A 24921-nucleotide genomic window follows, 5' to 3' on the forward strand; every position below is an offset into this window, starting at 1 on the left:
AGCCAAAATTTTGACTTTGAGGTTTATTGCATGAATTCTCATGGGCACATGTACAATGGCTTCCCAATATACTTCAGTTGTGGGAATGTGTAAAGAGGAATGCATATATAAACGCACATGCATTTGCCTTTTTCCTCTGAAGAGACTATGTAATTTGGGGGTAGAAATTTTTTTAAATTAAAAACTCATAACGTATTATACTTACAATAAAAAAATACATGTCAGAAAGATTAGAAAGGAATTCTTTTTCATTATTACTAGTACATTACAATACTACAATATAATATAGTATTGTAATAATAATTACAATAATAATACCCTGGGAGCCCCTGGTGGCGCAGTGGATTAAACCGCTGAGCTGCTGAACTTGCTGACCAAAAGGTCAGTGATTTGAATCTAGGGAGCAGAGTGAGCTCCCACTGTTAGGCCCAGCTTCTGCCAACCTAGCAGTTCGAAAACATTCAAATGTAAGTAGATCAATAGGTACCGTTCCGACGGGAAGATAACAGTGCTCCATGCAGTCATGACGGCCACATGACCTTGGAGGTGTTTATGGACAACACCGGCTCTTCGGCTTAGAAATGGAGATGAGCCCCAACCCCCAGAGTCGGACACGACTAGATTTAATGTTAGGGAAAAACCTTTACCTTTTTTACTATGTTTATTTATACCCCACTTTTTCTCTCCACAAGGAATGAAGCAAAGGTTTTGAATTACTGAAAAGCAGGGGTTTAAATGGGGGGAAATGGTAGCGTGTTCATAATAAAAAGAATATTCAGTTTGGAAGTGGGACAGGATAGGTAATAAATAAGTAACAGTACTTCCATGACGCACTAACATCTACCTATCCTTCGTTTTCGCTTCACATATAGCAGCAAATGTGGGGTAAGCATTTAGTCCACATTGCAGAAAGCCATGATGAGTTATCAAGAAGGTATCTGTTCTGTTGTCTTGGTGTGCTGTTTTTTTCAGCATGAAGTAGCTAAGGGGAAAGAAGACAGACATTATTGTGCATGTCTTCACTGTGAATGCGATGCAACTTAAAAGTCAGCATTTTTCTCACAAATAGTACCCGTCTTCAGAGCTGCATGTGCTTCTAGAGTTCAAAGCCCATGAAATGTTTGTACACACACTTTTAAGATGGTGCTGGATTTCACAATCCAAACACATTTTCAGGACACCGTGATCTGAGAAAGCATCTCTTCAGCCTATCAAATCCTGCACAGTTGTATAATGTACCACTAACACCTTAACACTCACACTTGGTGCAAAGCGATGTGAAATACAAACTTTTGTAATCTGATTTCTGAAATGAATTTTAAAAGTTGTTATTGTTTTGTAGCTGTAGATGAGCATAAGTCTGAAGAAAGCCACTTGGAAAATGTACAAAAGAGGTAGGCTTTGCTGTTTCTTTAACATTTTTCATTACATTTATCAAAAGATTGTTATTTTTCATGTTTTTTTAATTGTGAAAAATAATCTAAGTAGAGCAACAAAGGAAAACAGTAACAATGGTTACGTAGGACATGGGATATATTTTCATGATTTTGAAATGTAAAATGAATCCCTTTGTAATTATTTGTTCTATTGTAATCAATCCTATTTCATCTTGTAATGCCTTTCACTAAGTTTATATATCACTTAATTTGCAATAAAGAGTTTTATTTTTAATATATTCTCACACTTTCAATATTTTCATGCACTTATCTTCAGGAATAACTCTGAAATGAAAGTAGACTTTCTAGATTAAGCAGGTTGTTAACTATTTTGACAAAACAGTTCTTGTCCATTTACAAGCTGTGCCACTATGCAAAGGGCAAATGAACTGTACCTACCCTCTCTATTGGAGTGACTTGACTCTAGGCCTGGAATAATGTCTTGGTGACCAGGAATCCCAACCATGTGAGATGCCCACCAGGACTTCAGGCCACATCTAGTATTAGTTGCATGGTCTCACAAGATTTTCTTGGATTTAAGTGGCCTTGTATAGCCTTGCCAAGTACTTGATTGACCACTTGTGGTGAACTGCCAGCTTAATCCATAGACCCTGCTTATCAGGCTATTGCCCAAGTTCTTCACTTCACTTCACTTCACTTCACTTTCTTAATTAGTCGCTCTCCACCAGAGTGCTCCGAGCGACTTACAATTTAAAATATCATTCCACAATATAAAAACATTCAACATAAAAACATTCAACAGTGACTATTTGGCAAATTTGATCTGATTTACTTAAATGCACAACCAAACAGCCAAGTCTTGAGCGCTTTTACAAGCGGTCGCAACTCCGACATTGCTCTAACATATGGAGTTCCACAGAATTGGAGCATAGGTTGAAAAGGCTCTATGCCTTGTAGCTTCCAGGCGTACCTCCCTAGGGCCCAGTACATATAGGAGATTTTCCTGGGAGGATCGAGGTGACCACTGATGAATAAAAGGAATGAGGCGGTCCCTAAGATATAATGGTCCTTGGCCATTTCGAGCTTTAAATATCAGGATCAGTATCTTGTAAGAGATCTGATGTTCTATTGGTAGCCAATGCAGTTGTTTCAGAATCAGTGTAATATGGGATCTTATAGATGAACTGGGTTGCCTACTGAGGCCAGGAAACCCCCCCCCCCTATTTTATTGTAACATAAGTATGTTGATATTACTGTAGGGTTTCCTACTACATAACCATATGACTAGTATGCTTCAATTTTTATCATCAACATAATGTTTATGATTATTTGGCTGCTTTGTCATGACTATCGGTGATGGAAATAAAGGAGGAGAATTCAGAACTCTGCACATTAGAAAAGACTGATAGTGTCAGGATGACTACTTAGGATGAGCTAGCCTGCAATTTGGGGCCGCTGCATTTATGACCCTCCTCGCTTTGTTTCTCTAGTCTGTCGTCAAACTGATGGATCACAGGTCAACCATGAGCATATCCCACACCAGCCTGGTACTTGGCTGATCTGATGAGGCATTTGACTTGGTCAATTCACTTACCAAATCTCCATTTGCCATGGGCCATGAAGTGCTTTGATTTATGCATGCCATGTGTTACAATAAACCTATGGCCATCCATCTTCACCCACAATATTGTTATCCAGCCTGCTTGTCTTGAAGCAACAGCTGAATCTGGTTGTCTGGGCATTATGGACTGTGAAACAGAAACTGAGCTCTAGTCTTAGCTGTATTTGGAACAGAGGTTATTTCATTGTGCCTATTTGTAAGTTTAGAAAAATATTAATTCATAGGAAACATTCAAAGGGTTTTACTGAGGCTACTTAAAAATGGAAACCAGTCTCATGATATAAAATGGCACCACTATAAAACTAGATCACTAAAATAGACAAGGAGAATACAAATAATAGTAGTGAGAGAGCCAGAATGCAAACATCTTTTAAAGGACAGCATACATTAATTGTAAAATGCAGTCAGTAAAACAATTACACTGTTGAAATATAAAAGAACTCAAGATGCCAACAAGACTAGGTGCGAAAAAGTGAATTTTGTATTGTATGTAGGACTTGAGACTTCCAAGCAATAGAAACTCCTATAACATAATAATTTAAACCAATACAGCTGTCCCTTTAAAATCAGAATCTTTTTTTTTAAAAAAAAAAACCTCCTCTGTCACCACCTCATAATATATTTTTCTATTATTTTGGTCCTTTATATTTTTATGCCTATAAAGCAAGCTTGGAAGTTGCACTGTATCTACCATCATTGCTAGTATTATCTCCAAGTTACAGCAGATTTATGTTCATTGACAACTTAGGCTATAGGGTTAGAAATCTGTTGTCAGGGAAACTGAACTTCCCCAGTGGGTTTATATAGTGACAATCTTTTCTCCCCAACACTGCAGGTTTGAAGAAATTGTGGACTATTTTGGAATAAAGCCAAAGTCTGGTGAGAAGGAAATCACGCCAAACTACGTTTTCATGGTGTGGTATGAGTTCTGCAGTGATTTTAAGACCATTTGGAAACGAGAAAGCAAAAACATTTCCAAAGAAAGGTAAGGTTCTAATAAAGTCATTAATACCATTTTTAGAAGTCTGGGAAACTGTTCCTTTTCAAACTCAACAAATTATACTCCCATATTTCACAGGCGTCATTGTTTTCTTTTAGATCAAATGGACATCAAGGAAAGATTATTCCCTCAGGGTAGCTTGGAAAATTCACCAAAGGGATGCTGTCCCTGCAAAAAGATAAACACGTATAATCTGATAAATTACACTTTCTTAACCCCTTCCAATTACTAGCTAGTAAAATGAAAGGGGAGCTGTACTAATTTGTAACAGATTGCTTCTCTTTGCATTTTCATGTAGGACTGCCCTAAATGAGGCAAGATTGCTGTTGTAGACAGGACAGACAAATAAAAGTGAATGCTTTTTTCCAGTTAATATACTACACTTTCATCAAAGGGAAACCTGCAAGATTCAGGCCACACTTAGCACGGTGTTGCAATCCCACACTGAATTTACAGAGCCACTTCTTAGTACCCTGCTGGGGACATCAAACTCCATGCCGCACGGCATCTCCCACCATCTTCTGATTTTATTAGGTTTTGTAAAAACTTTTTTTAAAGACTTCACCTTTGAGCTCTTTTTTAAATCAAGAAGTTCAGCCAATTATTGAATAAACGAGTTTTCATCCTTTATGTGATAGCCCTGTTATTGCATTCTGAAGTATATTGGATTATAAAATAACTAAATCAATTACACTGTAGGTGTACTTTGCCTCCTATCAAATTCAAATATCAGAATCCAATTTCTAATACCTTGACAGCCCACACGCAGACAAAAAGAAAACTGGAGTTTATAGAAGTGCAAAAAAGACAGAAGATGGCATGATTAGTTAGATATAAAATAGGTTATGGTGAGATTTCTTTTCAATTCACCTGACAATCTCAGTAGCCACAGATTATCTGCTAATTAGTAGAAGAGAGAATGAGAATGTGTTAGAGAATATCCTCAAAGAGAGCATGGCTAGAATCATACCGTACACATATATCATTCACTATGGAATTTTGTTCTATGTCCTACTTGTTTAATATTACCGTTTGTCTTTCTAATACATACATTTTTACTCTTATTGACTTTGGTTTCATTCATTTATGGTCCATCAATTCTTTCTCGGTGAATGTTGAATATGACCCATGATCGCTAACAAATTTGACAGTTTGTGATGATATGACAGGTATCAAGATGAATGTAATCTAGCAAGTATTACGGTGATGTAGCAGAGACAGAGCTATATCATCAGGACCAGTTTGTAAGTAAAAGCAGCAGTACATGCAACATGCCCCAATGTACAACATGTCCTGGTGCATAATGTGCCCTATTTCACAATGAGAAATTCCATTGTGCAAAACAGAACACCACAGAAAGTGTACTGGCATGATTGCAAATCATGTCAATAATGTAGTTCTGTAATAATATGTTATGTTTCATAGCCTCTGATTATAAATTTATGATTTTCTGATTATAAATTTAAGATTTCTGATATGTAGTAAGAAAGTTTAAAAAATTGGTACTCTTGAATACGAATCACTTCTGGTTGACAGTTTTGTTGTTGTTGTTGTTGTTGTTGTTATTGTTGTTGTGTGCCTTCAAGTTGTTTCCAACCTATGACAAACTGATCATAGGGTTTGCTTGGCAAGATTTGTTCAGAAGGGGTTTTCTGCTTTTCTGACCATGGTCAGTCACCCATAGCAACAACAGTATAATCCAATGTGAAATATCACTGGTGTCTCATTATATGATATTTTTATCTTTATTTACATTTACCTCTACTAAACTGTTCTGAGATTATTCAAAAGAAAGTGATACACCGCTTGACAGATTTCGTAGTTGAGAGAGGCACTGATTTGAATGGTAGCTTTAACTATGCACTCAGCCATTCTCCAAGAATTTGTTTTGTCTGAAAATGGCTTGGCTTCTAATGTTAAGAAAAGTGTGGAAATGTAATTAGATTTCTATCAGATATTTTAGAAGAGGAAACATTTAAAACCATGCTACCCTGCACTTAACTCACTGTGAAAATAAATTAGCTGCCAGTGTAATATAGCTGATTTCCCCCCCAGGACCAAATCTGCATAATTCAGAAGAATTTCAAGATATGCATAGAAATTAAGTTTAGACTTCAAACCGCAACCCAATTAATCTGAATTCCGGAATTGTCCAAGGGCATAAATATATGACAGACATCCGATAGACGTATTTTACTAAATAAAAAATAATTTGGCCAAGTCACTCGGTGGTTTTGGATGAAGTAGTGCAATCGTATTCTGAGTTTCCTCAATACTACAATGATGCGACATTAAATGTCAGTATAGTCAAGCCTCCCCTTTCACAGATTCAGCTTCCACACTTTTGATTATTCACAACTTTGCCCTCAATGATTAAATGAGGGTTTGGGGATTTTCTGCTGAAAATTGCAGATGTGCACAGACTAGAACATTTAAAGAAAAGAAAAAGAAGTTAATACTTTGTATGTGTTACATATGGTCAACAATATTAAGATTGAGAGGCTAGAGTGGTTTTTCTACTTTCATGAAGTCTTGCATTCCTAAGCTCTGAAAAATTTGGAGGGCTAACTGTATACACAGTCATATCAGAGCCTGCTTTTTAAAAGTCTATAGTGAAATTGATTCAAGTCTGAATATAAGACACTGGAGCAATGAAGCTTTTTTTAGATTTCATCTGCCTATTTCCTATATGAGTAGTATCCTCTTGTTACTGAACTGTGGATAAGTCTGCCTTCTAAAGAAGCAGTTCTGTTGCATGTACATTACATTTTCTGAGTGGAGAAAGTGTGGACCAAGGTCATTTTTGATGGTGCTCAGGGGTTGCCAATCCCTCTTCCAAAATGTTAGGAGCCAAAAGCATTATTGCATCCCAAAATGGACAATAACACCTGGCATATTGCTACTGTAGGCCCATGCATGGCTTTCTATGCCTGCTATAGAGCGGGGCTTCTTAAACTTTCCAACTTGCAACCCCTTTCAGCCTGAGAAAGTTTAATGTGACCCCAGGTATATACAAGGTAGGTATATAAAATAGATATTAAAAATCAAACATTTACTGATAAAAAAAAATCAACATTTGCAAGCCTTGCTAAACAGGCTGATTTTCCCTTTTTATAAAATACAGCTAAAGCATCTTCTGCAGAGTTCACTTTAAACACTGCACAGCATATTCATATAAATGTCTAATACAGCCGCTAAGTGATGCTTAGGAAAATTTTACTGTTGCCAGAAATTTTGGGGCCCCAACATTGAACTAAGTGGACCCCATTTGTATTGGAACCCACAATTCAAAAAGCAGTGGCATAGAGCAATGGAATCACAGAAGTTGGATGCAAAGTGATTACACCATCTGCTGAGGTCCACCAGGGTCCTTTGGAAATCTCAAAGAACTCTCATTGTTCACCCCTATTTCAACCCTTTTTAGTTACAGGGAATCCAGTCAGCGTTGTATTCAAGTCCATTCAGAGTTAAATATTGAGACCATCTTAGAGACAGTTGAATGTCACACAAGAAAGAGACAATAGAAAAAAATAAAAATTCAAAAGCCGCAGTTTGGTCGGAGCTGTGTCTATCTCTCAAAGACTTTACCTCTCCTCATAAAGACTTTGTAATGAGACTCAGGAGGAGAGAAAGTCAGATTCAACTATATAGTCTCCATTCTTCACCTTCCAGGTAGTTAAGATAGCATGGGGGCAGAACAGATACCAACCTTCATAGTGACCATAAATAGACCAATGACCTCATCACACTAGAGCTTGGATCCACTTTAAATCCACTTTAAATCCACTTTAGGAAGGGGGCTTTAAGCAGCTCAGCCAGACAGGTCCTGGGCCTCACCAAACTACAAACCCCAGATTTCTGCAGGAGGCAGAAAATTGATTTAAAGTGGATTCATGCTCTAGTGTGATAAGGCAGATACTCATGGATGTCAGGCCATGTTTTGTGACTTTGTGATCAAACTAGTAAATGAATGCAGCATCACTGGAACAGACTCACACACACACACACACAAATCAAAATCTATATATTGAAAAGGATTCAACAAAAGTTTAGAAGAATTTTGTCATTTGTAGTGTAATTTTCTGTACATCCATTTCTTCTGAGCTACACAAGCATGGAAACTTAGAAGCACTTTAAAAGTAACCCGCTGCAAACAGGGTGTAGTTGGTACCCTTAACAGATCCCAGAAATTCAGATTGCCACAAATGGAGTTTAATATGGTGGTAATGGTATATAGTGCCAGCAAGCACTTAATAACACTTGTTGATTTAAGGTCCAATCTGCTATAGCTGTGCCGACTGTCTGTGGCTAATAATCCGTCTTTGGGTATCAGATCACTTCATGCCTTAATTCCTATTCTTTCCTCCCTCTATGTTGAGAATGGAAAGAGGCCACAGGGGTTAAGTAAGCAGTGTTGGTTTTTCCATATTAACCCTTGGTACAACTGTAAGTGTTCTTGCAGAGGTGGTTTTTTTACTTTATGTAGGCAAAGGCACATATTTTTAAAATGTTACTTTTAACAATGCATTACAAAATAGCTCTTGTTCTTGTACTCTTATTTATGTACACACATTTATACATTCTTACAAGTTGGAAGTTCTCAAGGTCTGAACATCTGATCTCCCAAAAAAAGATTTAGGGTAGGGGTGAGTGATGGTCATTTAACCATACACTAAAATTCAATTACTTGTTTTTCAGTAATGAATATCAGATATTCATTTAGTTCTTTTAAATTCTTGTATTTTCTACAGCTTATTTTTTCACATTGTGTGACAATCCGCTACAGTTTAAAAGCTTGTTAAAATTACTGCTGACTCCAGCAACCTTTCTTCTCTGTAGTTTTGTATATTTTGACCTTCTTTGCACCACGATGAGTGATCCTAATTCTTCTTTTGAAGAAATTCCCCTTACATATGGTCAGATTTCATGGTTTAAACAAACTGCATTCCTTTAGCTTCTTCCTCGCCCTCCTTCTCTATTATAGTTGAAGATTCAAGTGTTATTAATGGTCAGTGTCTTCTGTGGAAAATAGACCTGAGCTGAGTCCCTCACAGATTAATGCAGCTCATTCAGGTTACATATCCTATCCTTAATATTCATAAAAGGATTGACAATATATTATTTAAGAGAGAAGAGTTTTATGTGAATTAAGCTTGATGTAAAGTGTAGATATAAGTTTTATTTCCTAAAAAATCACTGAGTTTTCACACTAAAAATGGAATGTTCTAAACAAAACATGCAGACAGCTCTGACTGTGGTGTTTTGCATGGTCTTTGTTCCTTGAAAATATTTTGGTTTTAATAGTACTCTGGTTTTGAATTGGGGGGGCCCTGGCAGCATAGTGTGTTAAAGTGCTGAGCTGCTGAACTTGCGGACCAAAAGGTCCCAGGTTCAAATCCCGAGAGCAGAATGAGCGCCCACTGTTAGCCCCAGCTCCTGCCAACCTAGCAGTTTGAAAACATGCAAATGTGAGTTGATGAATAGGTACCGCTCCGGCCGGAAGGTAACGGTGCTCCATGCAGTCATGCCAGCCACATTACCTTGGAGGTGTCTATGGACAACGCCGGCTCTTCGGCTTAGAAATGGAGATAAGCATCAACCCGCAGAGTCAGACATGACTGGACTTAACGTCAGGGGAAAATCTTTACCTTTACCTTTTACATACCATTAAGGTGGGATCTAGAGATGCTTTAAATAAAGAAACACTGCTCTCCCCCAGTTTACACACTGAAGATTAATCTCTACTGCAAATTATTTCTTTCATCTCTTTAGTGACTTCTCCGTTTCATTCCTAAACACAGTATCTTATTTAACATTTCATGAACACAATCATCATAATAGCAGCATATATTCAGAAATTTGCCATTCGTTATATTCTAACTGACATTCAAGAAAATGCTTACATGGCCCTTTTCCTAATACCTTTGGTCACAATTCTTGACAATCTTCTCCAGTGCTTTTGCTTATTTATTTTGAGGAACATCTCCTTTTCTTCATCATATGCAGGCATTCAGTCTTAGCTTCCCCATCCCTTCTTCAAACAGAATTTTACCATTTTTATTTTGAAGAACTATTAATAGTTGATCAAATTGTAAAAAGTTAGATATGTGTCTTACAGGCACTGTATTCTTTTCAGGTGTGTAGTAGTTTACAATGTATAATATATAGATGTACAATATGTAAGTTCTTGAAATTTTTGTGAACACACGTCATGTTGATTGTGCCTCCTTGTAAAGACATTTTATAAGGGTTGGAATTCAAAATTTCATCAAGGGTAGCAATTCATCAACTTTAAAGAAGCACAGTTCATGGGAAGTTTTATAATCTTGGTCCCAGCTCATAATCTTTATATGTTCCCAAGTATTCAGAGACAAATATGACTAACATTAATCACATATAACAATATGTTAAAGTCTTTGAGATATGATCAGAGAATGCTTAATTAATGGTAGGGTATTTCTATATCTCTTATCAGTACATTGTTTAAGAGTGATTTTGAAATGAGACCTCTTGAAAGTAATGTGACTCTTTTCTTAAACAAGAGTAATGAAGTTATAGACACTAAACAGCTGTTCAAAAGCAGTTCCACACAAACACAGCTTGGACAGGCCATTTAGTTTCTTGAAAATTTCTAGACATGTAGCCAATACGAAACAATTGCCATCTTTTTAACTAATGAAAATGGCAGAAAAGTACTCAGGCTTTATAAATCACACACTAATTTCCAGTATCATGTCATATTAGATTTTGCCCAAAGACTAGAATCCAGGATTGGGTCTCCAGAAACAGAAACAAACATCTTTCTTCCCTTTTTGTTTTGTCATTTTAACTCCACTCATCTCAGTGGCTCCTTACCATTTCTCTTTTGGATACATGGTTGTCCTACATTCAGCCCTGGGCAATACTAAGCACAAGTGACCGCCTGTGCTGACTCCCTATGATTTGTCTCTTGCCAACATGGGTCCCAGTTTGCAGTGCATTTCTCTAAGTGCATCCTCATTTATAAGCACGACAAGTATGTTACCAGTAAATAAAATTAAACCAAGAGGAAAATTCAAGCTAGTAATCTTGAGCACAGGCTTACTTATCTGCAATGTGGAAAGAAATGGGACCATTTATGGAAGGTAAGCCATTTCAGTTTCTCTAATATTAAATCCACATTCCTCAATTCCAGTGCTGAGAGCCATGCATGCAATAGAAGATTTCAAGATCAGTAGCAAGTTGTTTCCTTACAATCCCTTCCCTCCTTCCCACAAATTCTCTCTTCCTGTTCTAAATATGGTTAAGGGATGTGTTGGTTTAAACTTTGGATCAATGTGGGAGGGAAATAATTTTGTCTTGTTTGGGCAAGAATCTGTGTTTCCTTAAATGGAGCTGTGATAATATTGAGTTATCCATAGCTTCTCCTGGATTCAGATCGGTTAGGTGGAAATGACAAGAGAAACAATCAGGGAGATTAAGCTACTTCTCTAAGTGGAAAGACAATGTAGAAAAAGGTAGAGAAGGAGGGCATAATACATTTGTGTAAAAGTATGCAAGATGTGAAATAGAAAGAAATGTTTATCCCTTATAATACTAGAATTCAGTCATTCTATGAAGTTTTTGTCAGGACAGAAAGAAGAAGGCATTTGTTCACACAGAGAGCATAGCTGAATAATCAAATTCACTTCTATACTACGTAATAATGGCCACCAACAGAGATAGAAATCTAGAGATAATAAGGCTCCTTTTAATTTGATCTGAGCTGATAATGTAATTGAAAGATAGGATATGCATTTCAATAATACATTAAAAAAATAGGAAGAGCCCAATACCTGTTAAATCCCATTCAGGCAAGTCAGATGCCAGTAGGAAGTGCACAAGCAGGAGTTGAAGGCAACAGCCTTCTCCCAGCATTATTTCCCAGAAACTATTGATGAAAGTCTTGCTGACTTTGATCCTGAAGACAGCTTATAGCCATGTGACTTGATAGTCTTATTCTCCCTGAAACCACTCCTTTTTTCATCTCCATTTATCTGTCTTTTGTGGCTAAGAAGGTTCTCCTTTAGCTAAGTTGTCACTATGTCCTCAGACTGATAAATTATCATGCGACCTGTCCTGAAAAAAAAAAAAAAAGAATTGAAAAGCATAAGTTACAGAATGATCCTGAATTATGGTATTTATTGAAAGGATCACAAAGCAGAATTTATACATTTGGATGTAAATATGTTTATTTAAAACATGAAATCATTAAACTTACAATTAAAGGAAGAAGTGCTTGAATGTGTAGCTTGGTCACAGTCTTTCACCCCTTTTTGTAAGATTACTGTGATATGTACCAACAACTCTATTAAATGTATTAATACTTCTATGGCAGGGGAATGTTACTTTCATCCTGGTAACCTGTTTTCCTTTTCTTTATTACAGAGCAGCTCTGAGGAATGACTTGAACTGGGACCATAATTGGGAGGAAGGTTTAACTCTTTGTATCCACTGGGTCCCAGTCCAGGTCATACCCATCCAATGGCTGCTATTGCCCCAGGAGGAAAGCTGCAATTGGTGCCACTTATTAGGGACTAGTATTATTTTTCTACCTTTTCAGAATGGTTGGTTTGCTTGCTTGTAATGTGTGCATGTTCACTTACCAGGCACTGTATAAAAGAAGCTTTGACATGCTAAACAAATACAATTTTTTGTTTCTAAAAAGATCTGTTGTGTGTGTCTTTGGTTTCAGACTCAAAACAGCTCAAGAATCAGTGAGCAAATTGACTGCAGAAAAGAAAGTGGAAACAAAGAGAATCAACCCTACTGCCAGTCTGGTATGTTGTGTGCTCACAGTGACTCTAGTTTCTAGTTCTCTTTTTTACGAGTATATAACTGTTGTAGCATTTTAATTTATTCAGAAGCCAATTGCTGTTACAACCTTTCCATATTCGGAGTATATATTCTCAAAGCCTTTTTTGCAAGGGAATAACAACTGGGGACAATTCAGAAAATGTTTGAAATGCTGTACTAAATTCAGCCGGTTTCTACAAAGACCCAGGAAACAGCCTGCAACAAAATGATCCTTCAAGGTGTCTCAGATAATAATAATAATAATAATAATAATAATAATAATAATAATAATAATAATAAAACTTTATTTATATCCCGCCACCATCTCCCCATGGGGACTCGGGGCGGCTTACATGGGGCAGTGGCCCAAACAACATAAGAACAAAATATAAGCAACACAATAAATCACAATATAAAAAGATAAAACAATAATACAATATATCAATATAAACAACAATACAAGATAAAAATTTCATTTAAAACACATAAATGGTAAGACCGTAATAAAAACAGGATAAATTATTAAAAACTCACTGGGGCTGATTAATTAATGAGTTCTGTAACTTTCTCTCACTCTCTGACTGGAGTCCTTCTTTCATACTGCACTATGTACACTCAACAATCCCAGGCAGTTTTTTCCCCCAGTATGAATAATCTTGAATTTATTTAATGGGAAAGAAGCAAGCTAGAAAAACAGCAACAGAATGTTGTTGTTGTTATCCGTTTCCTACATTTGTCACTGTTTATCTGTGAACAAGCTTGGCTTGTCGGGTTGTATCCAGTGTAGTCTGATGTCGTTTTTTTGTGCACAAAGAAACATTCTTTTGCCATATTTGGATGTACCAATAATGCCCAGCTAAATAAAGGTAGTTCCAAATTAGCAGCAATACATGTAAACGCGGTGCTTATTTATCATCATATTTAGCGGTACTGGTATTTATTATTGGAGAAGCCTAGAGTAAAAGGCCAAGCATATGGATGATCTGGAAGGAGAATGTGTCATTTATCAACTTGGATAATTTATGTATGGATTTCTGGACTACGTTGATTCCTGTTCATGAGATCCAGTATGGCAGCAATTCTCCACATGAGCACAAACTTCCCTATTCTTGGGCAGGCTGAAGGAGCAATCCACAGATAGTTGATTGATCCTTCTTGCGAGGAGATTGAGGCAAAAGTTTCCAAAGTTCTAACTATACCAAATGTTGATTCATCACTCTCTCTCCTCCAGTTTTGTTTTTTCTCCCTTACCAACTAGTCAGGTTTTCTTTATATCTACGTATTCAACAATCTTTCTTCATTAAACTTCTTAGCTTGGACAATGAGTAATGCCCATCAGATTGTCCCTCTTTGTAAGAAAGGGAAACCACTGCATATAATATGCTTTGGATCATGTCTCTAATTTTTTTCTGCTTCTACAACTGCATACATATATTTTCCCTCTCCAGATTTCTTATTTGTATTCGCATTACTGATACTCACAGAAATACATTGCCATATTATCTCATGAATTGAGGTGTTCCAGAATCCAATGGAAGTATTTTTTGGAGAAATATTTAAAACATGTCTCTATGGAAACTTGCCATTCCTATCTTGGTATGGGACCACAGGAATTAATTTTTAAAGTGGGGTGGGGAAAAAGGTTATGTCTACTCTGGTTTTGAACTGCTCCATTCTTCGAGACTGCTAGACCACATACTATTTGCAATTTGAGAACAGATGGAAAATTAAAGAAAAGAATGATAATAAAGTTCCTTTTTTCTTAAACAACAGAAAGAAAGACTACGTCAGAAAGAAGCCAGTGTGACCACCAACTGAAAGAAGACACATGACAGTGTGACTTAATACCTTGCATGATGCTTCACTGTCCATTCCCAAGAGAGCACCTTAATTTAGATGTTATGAAGTTCTGCTTTGGTCTTCTCTTCTTCAGACAATCCACAGAAGACTTCTCAATTCCTTGACTTGTACAGAAGAGGGAATACTAAGACGTTTGTTTACATGGGTATTATGAAGGATTTTGTAATAGCCTTCCTTATGTGGCTTAAATGCAGCTCTTTTCCTAAATGTTCTTTGAAGTACTCTATGCAAAATGCACTGATGTAGAAGAGAGGAAAACTTGGATTACTGCTTGTCAGCACCAAGAGAAATTAATATTGGCTTATATAGGCCTGCTAAAACCAGTGTTGGTAGGTTTTATTGAGTCAATAGCTGCTTAAAATGAATTTGATGGCATCCAAAGGGTTAACTTTCCCATCTCAAAAATGGTGGAAGTTGTGTATCAGGTGGATTCTGTATTTTATTACAATTATTTTTATAGAAACCTCAGTCTATGCCATAAAAGTAGAAATACTGTTTTTGCACATGTGAAGAGAGAAATCATATCAAAATATTTTATCCTGCTTAAATAATTTATAAATACGTTAACTGGAGCATCTATTAATCTTTTGGGTTTTCTTCCTACTGTCATCTTCATTTTATTTGAAAAGAAAAAGAAGACTTTCCATACCAAGATGAGGTCAAGTTAGCAATGTTCAAGAATGCTTTATTTATAGTCATCTAGCTGCAGATGTTTGAATCCATTATTTATCATTAATCTATGCCAAAGCCTATATTCTTTGATAGTCAGCACTTTCGTATAACTGATCTAGAAAATGTTTACATCATCCTGTTTTTTGACTGTGTCTGTGTGTGAGAGAGTGAGAGGAAACACACAGACACACAAACATTGGTACACATGTTGCTCATATAGTTAGGTCTCATTCCAACAGTGTGGTCACAGCATCAGTGGTATAGGACTTTCTTGTCTTTACCTTTCCCATGCAGCCTTTGACATTGCACACACAGAAAAATTGTGGACAGTTTCCAAGCCCATTGGTGCAGTGACATGAAGGACCAAGAGTGCGGAAGAGAGATCTGGTCTGATTTGACAGAAGCAATTCTCCTAGCTTTATTGGATCCTGGCCTTAAAACCCGAATAGAAAGAATGCAGGGTTTTTCTTTCATTGTGTTACTATCCCAACTTATGGCAAATGTCATGTAGAATATGAGATGTGTCATGGTATCTCCTAATAAGCTGCTGCTGGGAAAAATGAAGGGGTCACAAAAGCAAGCCCATAAAATTGCAAGCCACTGCTTGCAATGCAATTTAGATAAGACAAAATAAAATACTGAATTCCAAAATGTAATTAAATTTAGGCCAAGAAGTGGCTGAGCTAGAAGGAAATACCACATTTTTGTGTCCTAGAGAAAGTACCAAGATTATCTTCTCCTACTTCCCTGGAGGGAAAGTAATAACCAATAGCATTTTCAATTTTCTCCATTCAATTTTCTGCATCTTTTGCTGCAAGATACGCCATGTGTCTGTGTACTCATGAATGGCCTTATGCAGATGCCTGATCTCTTCATTTAGATTTATTGTACACATTCAAAAACTCAAAGAAGTGTCACAGAATAGAAAGTGGGTTTTTTCTTTAGAAAGTGCCCAGTCTCCAAAGATATTGGGAAACTACACAACATTGATTCTGAAATTAGAATATTTTTAATAATAAAAGGAACACAGAAAAAAAAGAAATATGTCACCTATGGGACAGATGAGTCCCTCTGTGGATTTAGAGCAGTCTACAAATAAAGTTGTTTTATTATTATTATTATTATTATTATTATTATTATTATTATTATTATTATTATAAATGAAGAATAATCAGATGTTTTAAAACAAAACAAAAAAAATTCATATAATCCATGTATTGTTTTAGGAAGACTTTCGGTGTTTTCCTTAACAAATTCATGTAGTTGTAAGAGAAACCTATATGAAACATTTAACTTCCTGTTTATCTTATCCCATGAAAATTAAAGGGAGAAGTCCGAAAATACCACATTTTATATCGGCAATTGATAGGCTGTAGTTGTTGATCTTCAGTTAAGTAGTGTTCTGAATACAAAGAAATTGTAGACATTACAGTGCAGGAAATTCTGATGAGAAATTTGAAATATTGCATCACATAACTTTAAAAGCTTCCCTATTTTTTTTTTAAAAAAGCTTTTTTGAGTGAAGCACAAGATTGATAAAAAGTATGGCACCATCAGAAATTCAGACCAAAGTAGTAACATGTTCTAGAAAAACCAAACAGCATAAATCAATACTGATCAAACCAATGATGAAAATTATAGTGTATAGAGGTCCTGTGGAGATTCTGTAACATTCATCTGAAAAAGAGAAAACTGAAGAAAAATGTTGTGGAATTATGTAAAAGAAATAGATAGGTAGGCACACATTTTATGCATGTGTGTATCTTAAGATATGCAAAAAATGGTGTGTGTTTTTTACAAAAAATTGTAACGATCACAGTACTACTTTTAGATTGCCTGAAAATAGTCTGGATCGATCCATCTATTGTGCTATGAGTACCATATAAACCAGTGATTCCCAACCTTTGGGCCTCCAGGTGTTTTGGGCTTCAGCTCCCACACTTCCTAACAGTTGGTAAGCTGGCAGAGATTTCTGGGAGTTGAAGTCCAAAACATCTGGAGATCCAAAGGTTGGGAACCACTGATATACATGAGGTCAACTTATACATGGGTTTATAAGTCAAGGGCAGTTTTGGGGTCATTTTAGAAACAAATCTTTTCTTTTTTAAAAAAAATACGTGGAAGAACTGTTTATTTGAGGGCTTATAAGAGTGTAAATTGCATAGATGATTTAAAAATATCTACATCTATACAAATATAGATCAGGAAAGGAATATAAAAAAGAAAGAATTGAGAATGCGACCTGGAAAAAATGTGGGTGAGAAAAACAAGGAAAGCAACCTGCCTCCACTAAGGTCCCAGTGCAAAGGCATTGTGAAGAGGTAGAGATGAGAAGCTACCAACCCATTACTCCCTCTTGCCCAAAATGGAGAAATGCAGCTCTCCCTCCTTCCTCACCATTTTTCCACCTGAGCGGTATTCATTAGCAACATGAGGGAAGCCTGAATAATGCCGTGCACCTGCCCTTTGAGGTGCTTGAGACAGCATGGAATGTCATTCACCTTGTCAGTGTCTTAGCCCAGCATTAATCTGTGGATTAGTCAACTCAGGTTTTTTGGGTTGATTTTTTTGGTCAAATTTTGTTTTACTTCTACACAAGTATACTAAATCATCAGGTGACTTGATCTAAACCCATTAACACTGATACTTTAATCTGATCATATAGTTGTATGCTGTTAGTAGAAGGGCATTAGTAACATAGAATAGATTCATGAGAGCTTAATGGGTGAAATTTAGCAATTGGATTTGATACAAAATACGGTTATAATTTTAGTCTTACCTAAGAAAGACCTATAACAATATATACAACTTTTATTGGACATGACTACCAATTCCCATTCATTTTAGTGGGTTTTGTGTAGTTGGAACTAGAATTGGATTTAGGCATATGGACTGATACATATTACTTTATCATGGACTGTGTAAAGAGCTTGAATCTGGATTTTGCAGCTGTTGTATTATAACAGTGCGGAGACCATTAAGAACTTTTTAATTATTATTTGCTATCAGTTCAGCTTTGATTTATGAAAACCCAATGATCACTAGTTTACGGTATGTTTAATCCACTGAGAACAATGGAATTTAAAATTTAAAAGGGGCATCTGGGATTATTTATATTCCTTCAGGTAAATGTATAGGTTTGTGTAGAAATGTATTGAGAAAATGGCTGAAACAAGAATACTGAGTGAATGCACGACTGTCTACAAAGTGCCTATGACTGTTTGGTAAGTCAGTCTATATTGTCAGCGTCAAGTGATGTGGAATTTCTTGTATCGTATTCAAAAACACAGGAAATTAATTCTTCTCAACTTCAGGTAGGACAATACATACAGAAAGCTATCAAGTGCATACTGATACATTTATCATGTATGTGATGCAGTAATGTTTTGCCTAAATTCACCCTATATCATGTCAGATCAGTCAGTAATGAGTTAGACATTTATAGGTAGCAGAACTCCTTGAGGCTGGTCTTCCAATTGCATGTTATATGCCGAACTTCTGCAACCTGATGGCCTCCAGCTATGGTCAAGTATGATAAGAGTTGTAGTCCAAAGCATCTAGTGGGTGCAAGATGGAAAAGGCTGTTATGATTATAACTGACAGGAGAAGCTGGTTTTTTCTTACTCCTTTACATGGTGTCATAAACAAATATTAATTGGTTGTTGCTGCTGCTATTGCTATAAGTTATGCTCGGAAAAGACACTAAGACAGTAAAACACATTCAGCTCAAGGTATTTTCTACCATGGTTTTCTATATAACAGTTGGCCATGTTCATTCCAAAATTATACTTTTTAAAAGGTAGTGCTATAGGAATACAAACACCAAAGTGTGTGTGTGTGTGTGTGTTAATATTTTGGAACTCAGAGTGGAAACCTTATTTTGCTGGATGGTCTTCTTTAATACTTTTAGAATGAAACTGTTTATTTTGTATACGTTGAGAGATAGTTTAACCATCCAAATTATAAGACATCAATCCAGAGAACCTGTTACACCCATATCTTCTGGAAATTATTTCAGGCCTCACAAAAGAGTGCCACATGCATGGGGATCAATGACATGTACATGATCCACCCCAATGTGAGCAGATGTGGTTTGCACATAGAACTGAATATTGAAACCTCAGCCATTGTATTTTATTCTATCAGTGAACACACGAAATGTGGCAATTGCTTTGTCATGGTTGACCTGTATTTTTATGATGTATTTTATGCGAGTTATGATATCAGATTATATTTATAGAATTTGGAAATGAGACAGCTTGTTGGAGGTATAAAGTTGTTTGGGAATATAGACATTTAAATATATTGGGAACTGTGGGAGAGGAAAGTAAACCAAAAATATTTTAAAATGTAAGTTTGATTCATCCCCTGTAAACAATGCCTAGTAAAATATGTGCAAAATGTTTTTAAAATTGGTTGTCATGTATTTTTGTAATATTTATGGTAGGTGAAATGATGATGCTGATTATGTATCTATTGCTTTCATAAAAGGTGTTGAATCCAGAGTTAGATCCTCCTATTACAAAAGGGCTGAATGCCCTATGGAGACAGACATTCCCAAAAAGGAAGTTCATTTTTGTCAGTTCCTCATCAGTTCCAGAAGGACTTTCTTCTCTCAAAAGTGGCATTTAAAGGGAAAACGGGGGTAAGGTAACATTGCCAAAAATATTTTTCTTCATTATTGGACACACATCTTTAACTCCAAACATTTTTTTTTCTTGAAAGACAACCAAGATCCAAGATCCTAAATCACCAAACATGGTATTAAATTTGTGCAGGTTGAACTGTCTTTCAACTCCCATCCATCCTGGAATGTGTCCTGAGAAGTGCAACCAAAATGATCGAAGGTATAGAAGCCAAGTGCTATGAGGAGTGGCTTAGGAAGCTGGGTATGTTTAGCTTGGATAAAAGAGGGAGGGATAGCCATGTTTAAATATTAGAAAGGATGTCTCAGTGAGGAGGGGGCAAGCTTGTTTTCTGCTGTTCTAGAGAACAGGAGCAATGGATTCAAATTGTAGGAAAAGAAATTCAACCTAAACATTAGGAAGAACCCCCTGATGGTAAGCGTTGTTTGGCAGTGGAAATATGCTGCCTTAGGGAATGGTGGGGTTTCCTTCTCTAGGAGTTTTTAAGCAGAGGCTGTATGGCCATCTGTCAGGAATAATTTGATTGAATATTCCTGCATGGCAGGAGCTAGACTGAAGGCTATGGTGGTCTTTTCCAACTCTTTGATTTTGTGATCTTCCAGGACTCACAGTTTGGCTCCAGTTGCATCTTCTCTATGGCTATTCAGTATCTTAAGGAGATTGGAGAAGAGTTTGGATGTGTCACCATATCCACTCAGACCAATGACCTAATCTGCTAAGATCCAGTTCTTGACAAATAATATAACCATGTTTCTCTTATCTCCCTCCCATCCACCAATGCCCATGAAAGGGGGCTCGACTGAATAAATGGAGAGTCTTGGCAGAGGAGTGGGGCTTTGATTGTTGGGGAGGGAAGAAGAGACAACAGTGCACCCTTGATATCTGCTGGACCTTGTTTCCAGAACTGCCACTTCCCCCAGGATTCCAAAATCTGTGGATGCTCAAGTCCCATTATATACAATGACATATATAAAGTAGTGTAATCAAATATTTGTATTTTGGGTTTTTTAAAAAAAAATATTTTCAAGCCATGGACAGTTGTATCTGTGGTTTCATAATCTTTGAAATTATTTTTAAAAGACATAAGTAGGTTTACATTGTATATGCTTATGCCCTTAACAGAATGCAGTAAAATGAGTGCTGTAAATGTTATATACTTGCCCTCCTTTCAGAGCACGCGAGTGCTCCTGTACTGCTGTTACACATGTGTGAGCTTCTCTGTTCATTTCAGGGGTGAGAGTCAAATGGCACGCATAACAATAAAAATTCAAGTGTGGATTCTTATTGTTCATCACATAAAAGGAAAGAAAGATATTCCAAGTGGAAGTCATCAGTGTTTGCTTTGAAGCTGCCACAGTGAATGCAGTTTGCAGAGCTGCTGAAGATCTCATCTAGTAATCATGCACTGCTGTAATCCCTCTAAATTTGAAACTGTTTACACCTTGGACAATGGACATCTCTGCCAATTCACTACACATCCATTTTCCCCTGTGATAATTAACTTTCCTGTCTCATTTTCTTTCTAGCAGCCTCTTAGATATTTGTAGTATGTTCTTAATATGTTCCAGTTTAAAGCATTGGTTTCTGACATAGATCATCACATCTGGTTACTAGACAGATGCTATAGATTAGTGTAGGATGAATAGCATTGATACTAGCTGCCAATTGCGGCCCTGCACTCTAAGCTTAACTGGGCTGGGAGAATTCGCTTCCTCATCATAAATTGTGAATAATGCAGAGGAAGAAAGTGACTAGTGTCCCCAATGAACCTATCTAAAATAATTTAAATAGTCTTGCCTCAAAAAGCTTCCATGCTATACTGAGCTAGGATACTATAATGGCTTGAATTTTTCAACAAAGAAGGGTGAGAGATCCTGGTTCGAGCCCTGCTGAGCTATGACATTCAGTGGATGACATTGGCTTAGTCAACCTCTTCTGACCAGATCTACATCACTTCATTCTTTTGAGGGGCGAAAGCCAGGAGGAGGAATGGGAGGCAATGAGTCTTGAGCTTATTGGAGAAAAGGTGGAATAGAAGTGTAACTAATAAATATGTGGATGGCCATTACTTGTCTGAAATAACCCTCTAGCATTTGACCTATGATCAATGTATTTTTTTTCATCCGTTAAAATCAGTTAAAATCAGCGTTCTTGCACCAACCTTATTTAATATCTTCACGAACGATCAGCCACAACCACCACTCACAAAGAGCTTTATATATGCTGATGACCTTGGCCTTACAACACAAGCAAAAATTTTTGAAACAGTTGAAAAGCAACTCACCAATGCCTTGAAAGATCTCTCCAGCTACTACAAAGAGAACCACCTGAAGCCTAACCCTGCCAAGACACAAGTGTGTGCTTTCCACCTACGTAACCGCGAAGCCAACAGGAAACTGAAAGTTACTTGGGAAGGCCAAGAGCTCGAACACTGTTTCCATCCTAAATACCTTGGTGTCACCTTAGACCGAACACTAACATATAGGAAACACTGCATGAACACCAAGCACAAAGTAGCTGCACGCAACAACATCCTGCGGAAACTGACTGGCAGCGCATGGGGTGCAGACCCACAAGTAATAAGAACATCAGCCCTGGCCTTTTCTTTCTCAACTGCAGAGTATGCCTGTCCTGTTTGGCACAAGTCTGCCCATGCAAAGCAGGTGGACATAGCACTGAATGAAACATGCAGAATCATCACAGGATGCCTTAAACCTACACCTGTTGATAAACTACAAGTTAGCTGGCATTGCTCCTCCTGACGTGCGACGGGAAGTTGCTGGTAACAGTGAGAGAAATAAGGTTGAACATTGTGAAAGCCACCCACTGCATGACTATCAGCCTCCTCCCACCAGACTCAAATCAAGGAAGGGCTTCATGAGAACCACCACTCCTCTTGATGTTCCTCCAGCAACAGCAAGGGTGTCCCTCTGGGCAGCTAAACCTGGCAATTCTAACTGGATGGCCCCCCAAGAGGGTCTTCCTCCAGGGGCAAACCAAGAATGGGCAACTTGGAAGTCCCTGAACAGACTCAGAAGTGGAGTGGGCAGATCAAAAGACAACTTGGCAAGGTGGCACTACCTGGAGGAATCCTCCACCTTGTGTGACTGTGGAGCTGAACAAACAACTCAGCACATGTATGCTTGCCCACAATGCCCTGCCTCATGTGCGGAGGAGGAGTTGTTTAAAGCTACAGACAATGCGGTTGCTGTTGCCCGCTTTTGGTCCAAAACTATTTAGTTGCTTGTGATTTCTTTTCTTTTTTTATTTCCATTATTTGAAATGTATTTGTTGTACAATGCTTTTGACACGAAATAAAATAAATCAGTTAAAACCAATTGTCACTCTCAACAGAGTAAACATGATACTTATACAATTTTTGATTCATCAGATTTATGAAACTTCAGTGTGTCTATACTAGTTGGGACTTAACAATTGGATTTTAAAAGCTTTCATCAGCACTGTTCTCAGTTATGTTTAATTCTTCTCTGTGTTTCTTTTAAAACCCTTAATATGCATTAATCAATATATTAAAGCTGCATTTCTTAAAATTACCTCAGAACCTATTGAAATTCCAAATTAAAATTACAACCATGCAATTTCTTGTTTTGGGGATTCTTTTAAAATTGTGGTTTTTTGTACAAACTGCATGCAAAATGGTGATTTGTTAGAATCCCATGCTTCTTATTTTGTGACATTTTCATATGGCTACTGTAATTGATTGTTAATGGTAGCTTTATTTAACAGAAAGTCTAAAAATTTAATTGTGTGCTTACATAAGTACTATTACAGCCCATCCAGGATAAACATAGACTTGTTGGGATATCCAATTCAAAAATGAATTTGGGAGCCATCAATGGGAACTTACAAATCTATGGGCCAGTTGTATGGAAGGTGCAAGAATAGGTTTACGCTGTGTTGCTCTTAGCAAAGCTCCTTTTACAGTAGCATTATACCAAAACAACCCACTTACTTGGCTGGTTCTGACATTTCTGTTTAGTCTGAGAAGAATCTTTTGTCCTGAGCCTATTAACATTTCCCAGTTATTCAGAGCCCCTTCCTGGATTGTTCTGTTTATTTAATAACACTTACTGACAGTAGCACTGGAAATAGATCAAATGGAACATAAACAACTACCGGTAGTGTTTCTATCATTCAACCTGTCTTTTTGTATTCTGATTTTTAATTCTCTTCCTAATTCCTTATATTCTAATTGATAAATTTGATTTGATAAAAGATTTAAAATGTCATCAAACCTTGAGAGAGAGCACAATTGAACCAGAAAATGAGAGATTATAGGAATTTAAATCGAACCACTTCAAAAGGGTCACAAGTTACCTATCCCAGGTGCAAAGTGCCTGTAGTGTCTCTGAATGCCCCATGTAATTATTATTATTATTATTATTATTATTATTATATCCCTCCACCATCTCCCAGAGGGACTCGGGTCTTTAATTGTGTGCGGAAGGTTTGGAGGGTAGGGGCTAACCTGATCTCCTTCGGGAGGGCATTCCAGAGCTGAGGGGCCACGACCAAGAAGGCCCTCTTTTCGTCCCCACCAACTGCACAGGGACTGAGAGAAGGGTCTTAAAGCCCATGCTGGCTCGTAGAAAGAGATGCGGTCTTGAAGATAGGTTGGACCCAAAGCTTATAGGGCTTTTTAAGTAATAGCCTGTACTTTGAATTGGGTCCGGAAATTCATCGGCAGCCAGTGGAGCTGCTTTAATAGGGACATGGTCTGCTCCCTATAACCAGCTCCAGTTAGTAATCTGGCTGCCGACCTTTGCACTAACGGCATTTTCCGAGCCATCTTCAAAGGCAACCCCACATAGAGTGCATTGCAGTAGTCCATCCTAGATGTAACTAAGGCATGGACCACCATGGCCAAGTCAGGCTTTTCGAGGTATGGTC

At 37.2% G+C, this 24921-nt stretch overlaps 1 protein-coding gene across 6 annotated transcripts in view; it reads left to right on the forward strand.

Moving 5' to 3' along the window:
- fmn1 (formin 1) overlaps positions 1 to 19776 on the forward strand; it is a 222357-nt gene extending 202581 nt beyond the window's left edge. For all 6 annotated transcript variants that reach the window (XM_062968198.1, XM_062968197.1, XM_062968199.1 and 3 more), the window contains 4 exons: positions 1343 to 1394; positions 3854 to 4003; positions 12732 to 12816; positions 14606 to 19776. In XM_062968198.1, the coding sequence (XP_062824268.1) occupies positions 1343 to 1394; positions 3854 to 4003; positions 12732 to 12816; positions 14606 to 14650 (332 nt within the window). In that variant the 3' untranslated portion in view covers positions 14651 to 19776. The remainder of the gene's footprint in view (positions 1 to 1342; positions 1395 to 3853; positions 4004 to 12731; positions 12817 to 14605) is intronic.
- The last annotated feature ends 5145 nt before the right edge of the window (positions 19777 to 24921 follow it).

The sequence above is a fragment of the Anolis carolinensis genome, chromosome 1 (genome assembly GCF_035594765.1).
Source record: "Anolis carolinensis isolate JA03-04 chromosome 1, rAnoCar3.1.pri, whole genome shotgun sequence".
Lineage (NCBI taxonomy): Eukaryota > Metazoa > Chordata > Lepidosauria > Squamata > Dactyloidae > Anolis > Anolis carolinensis.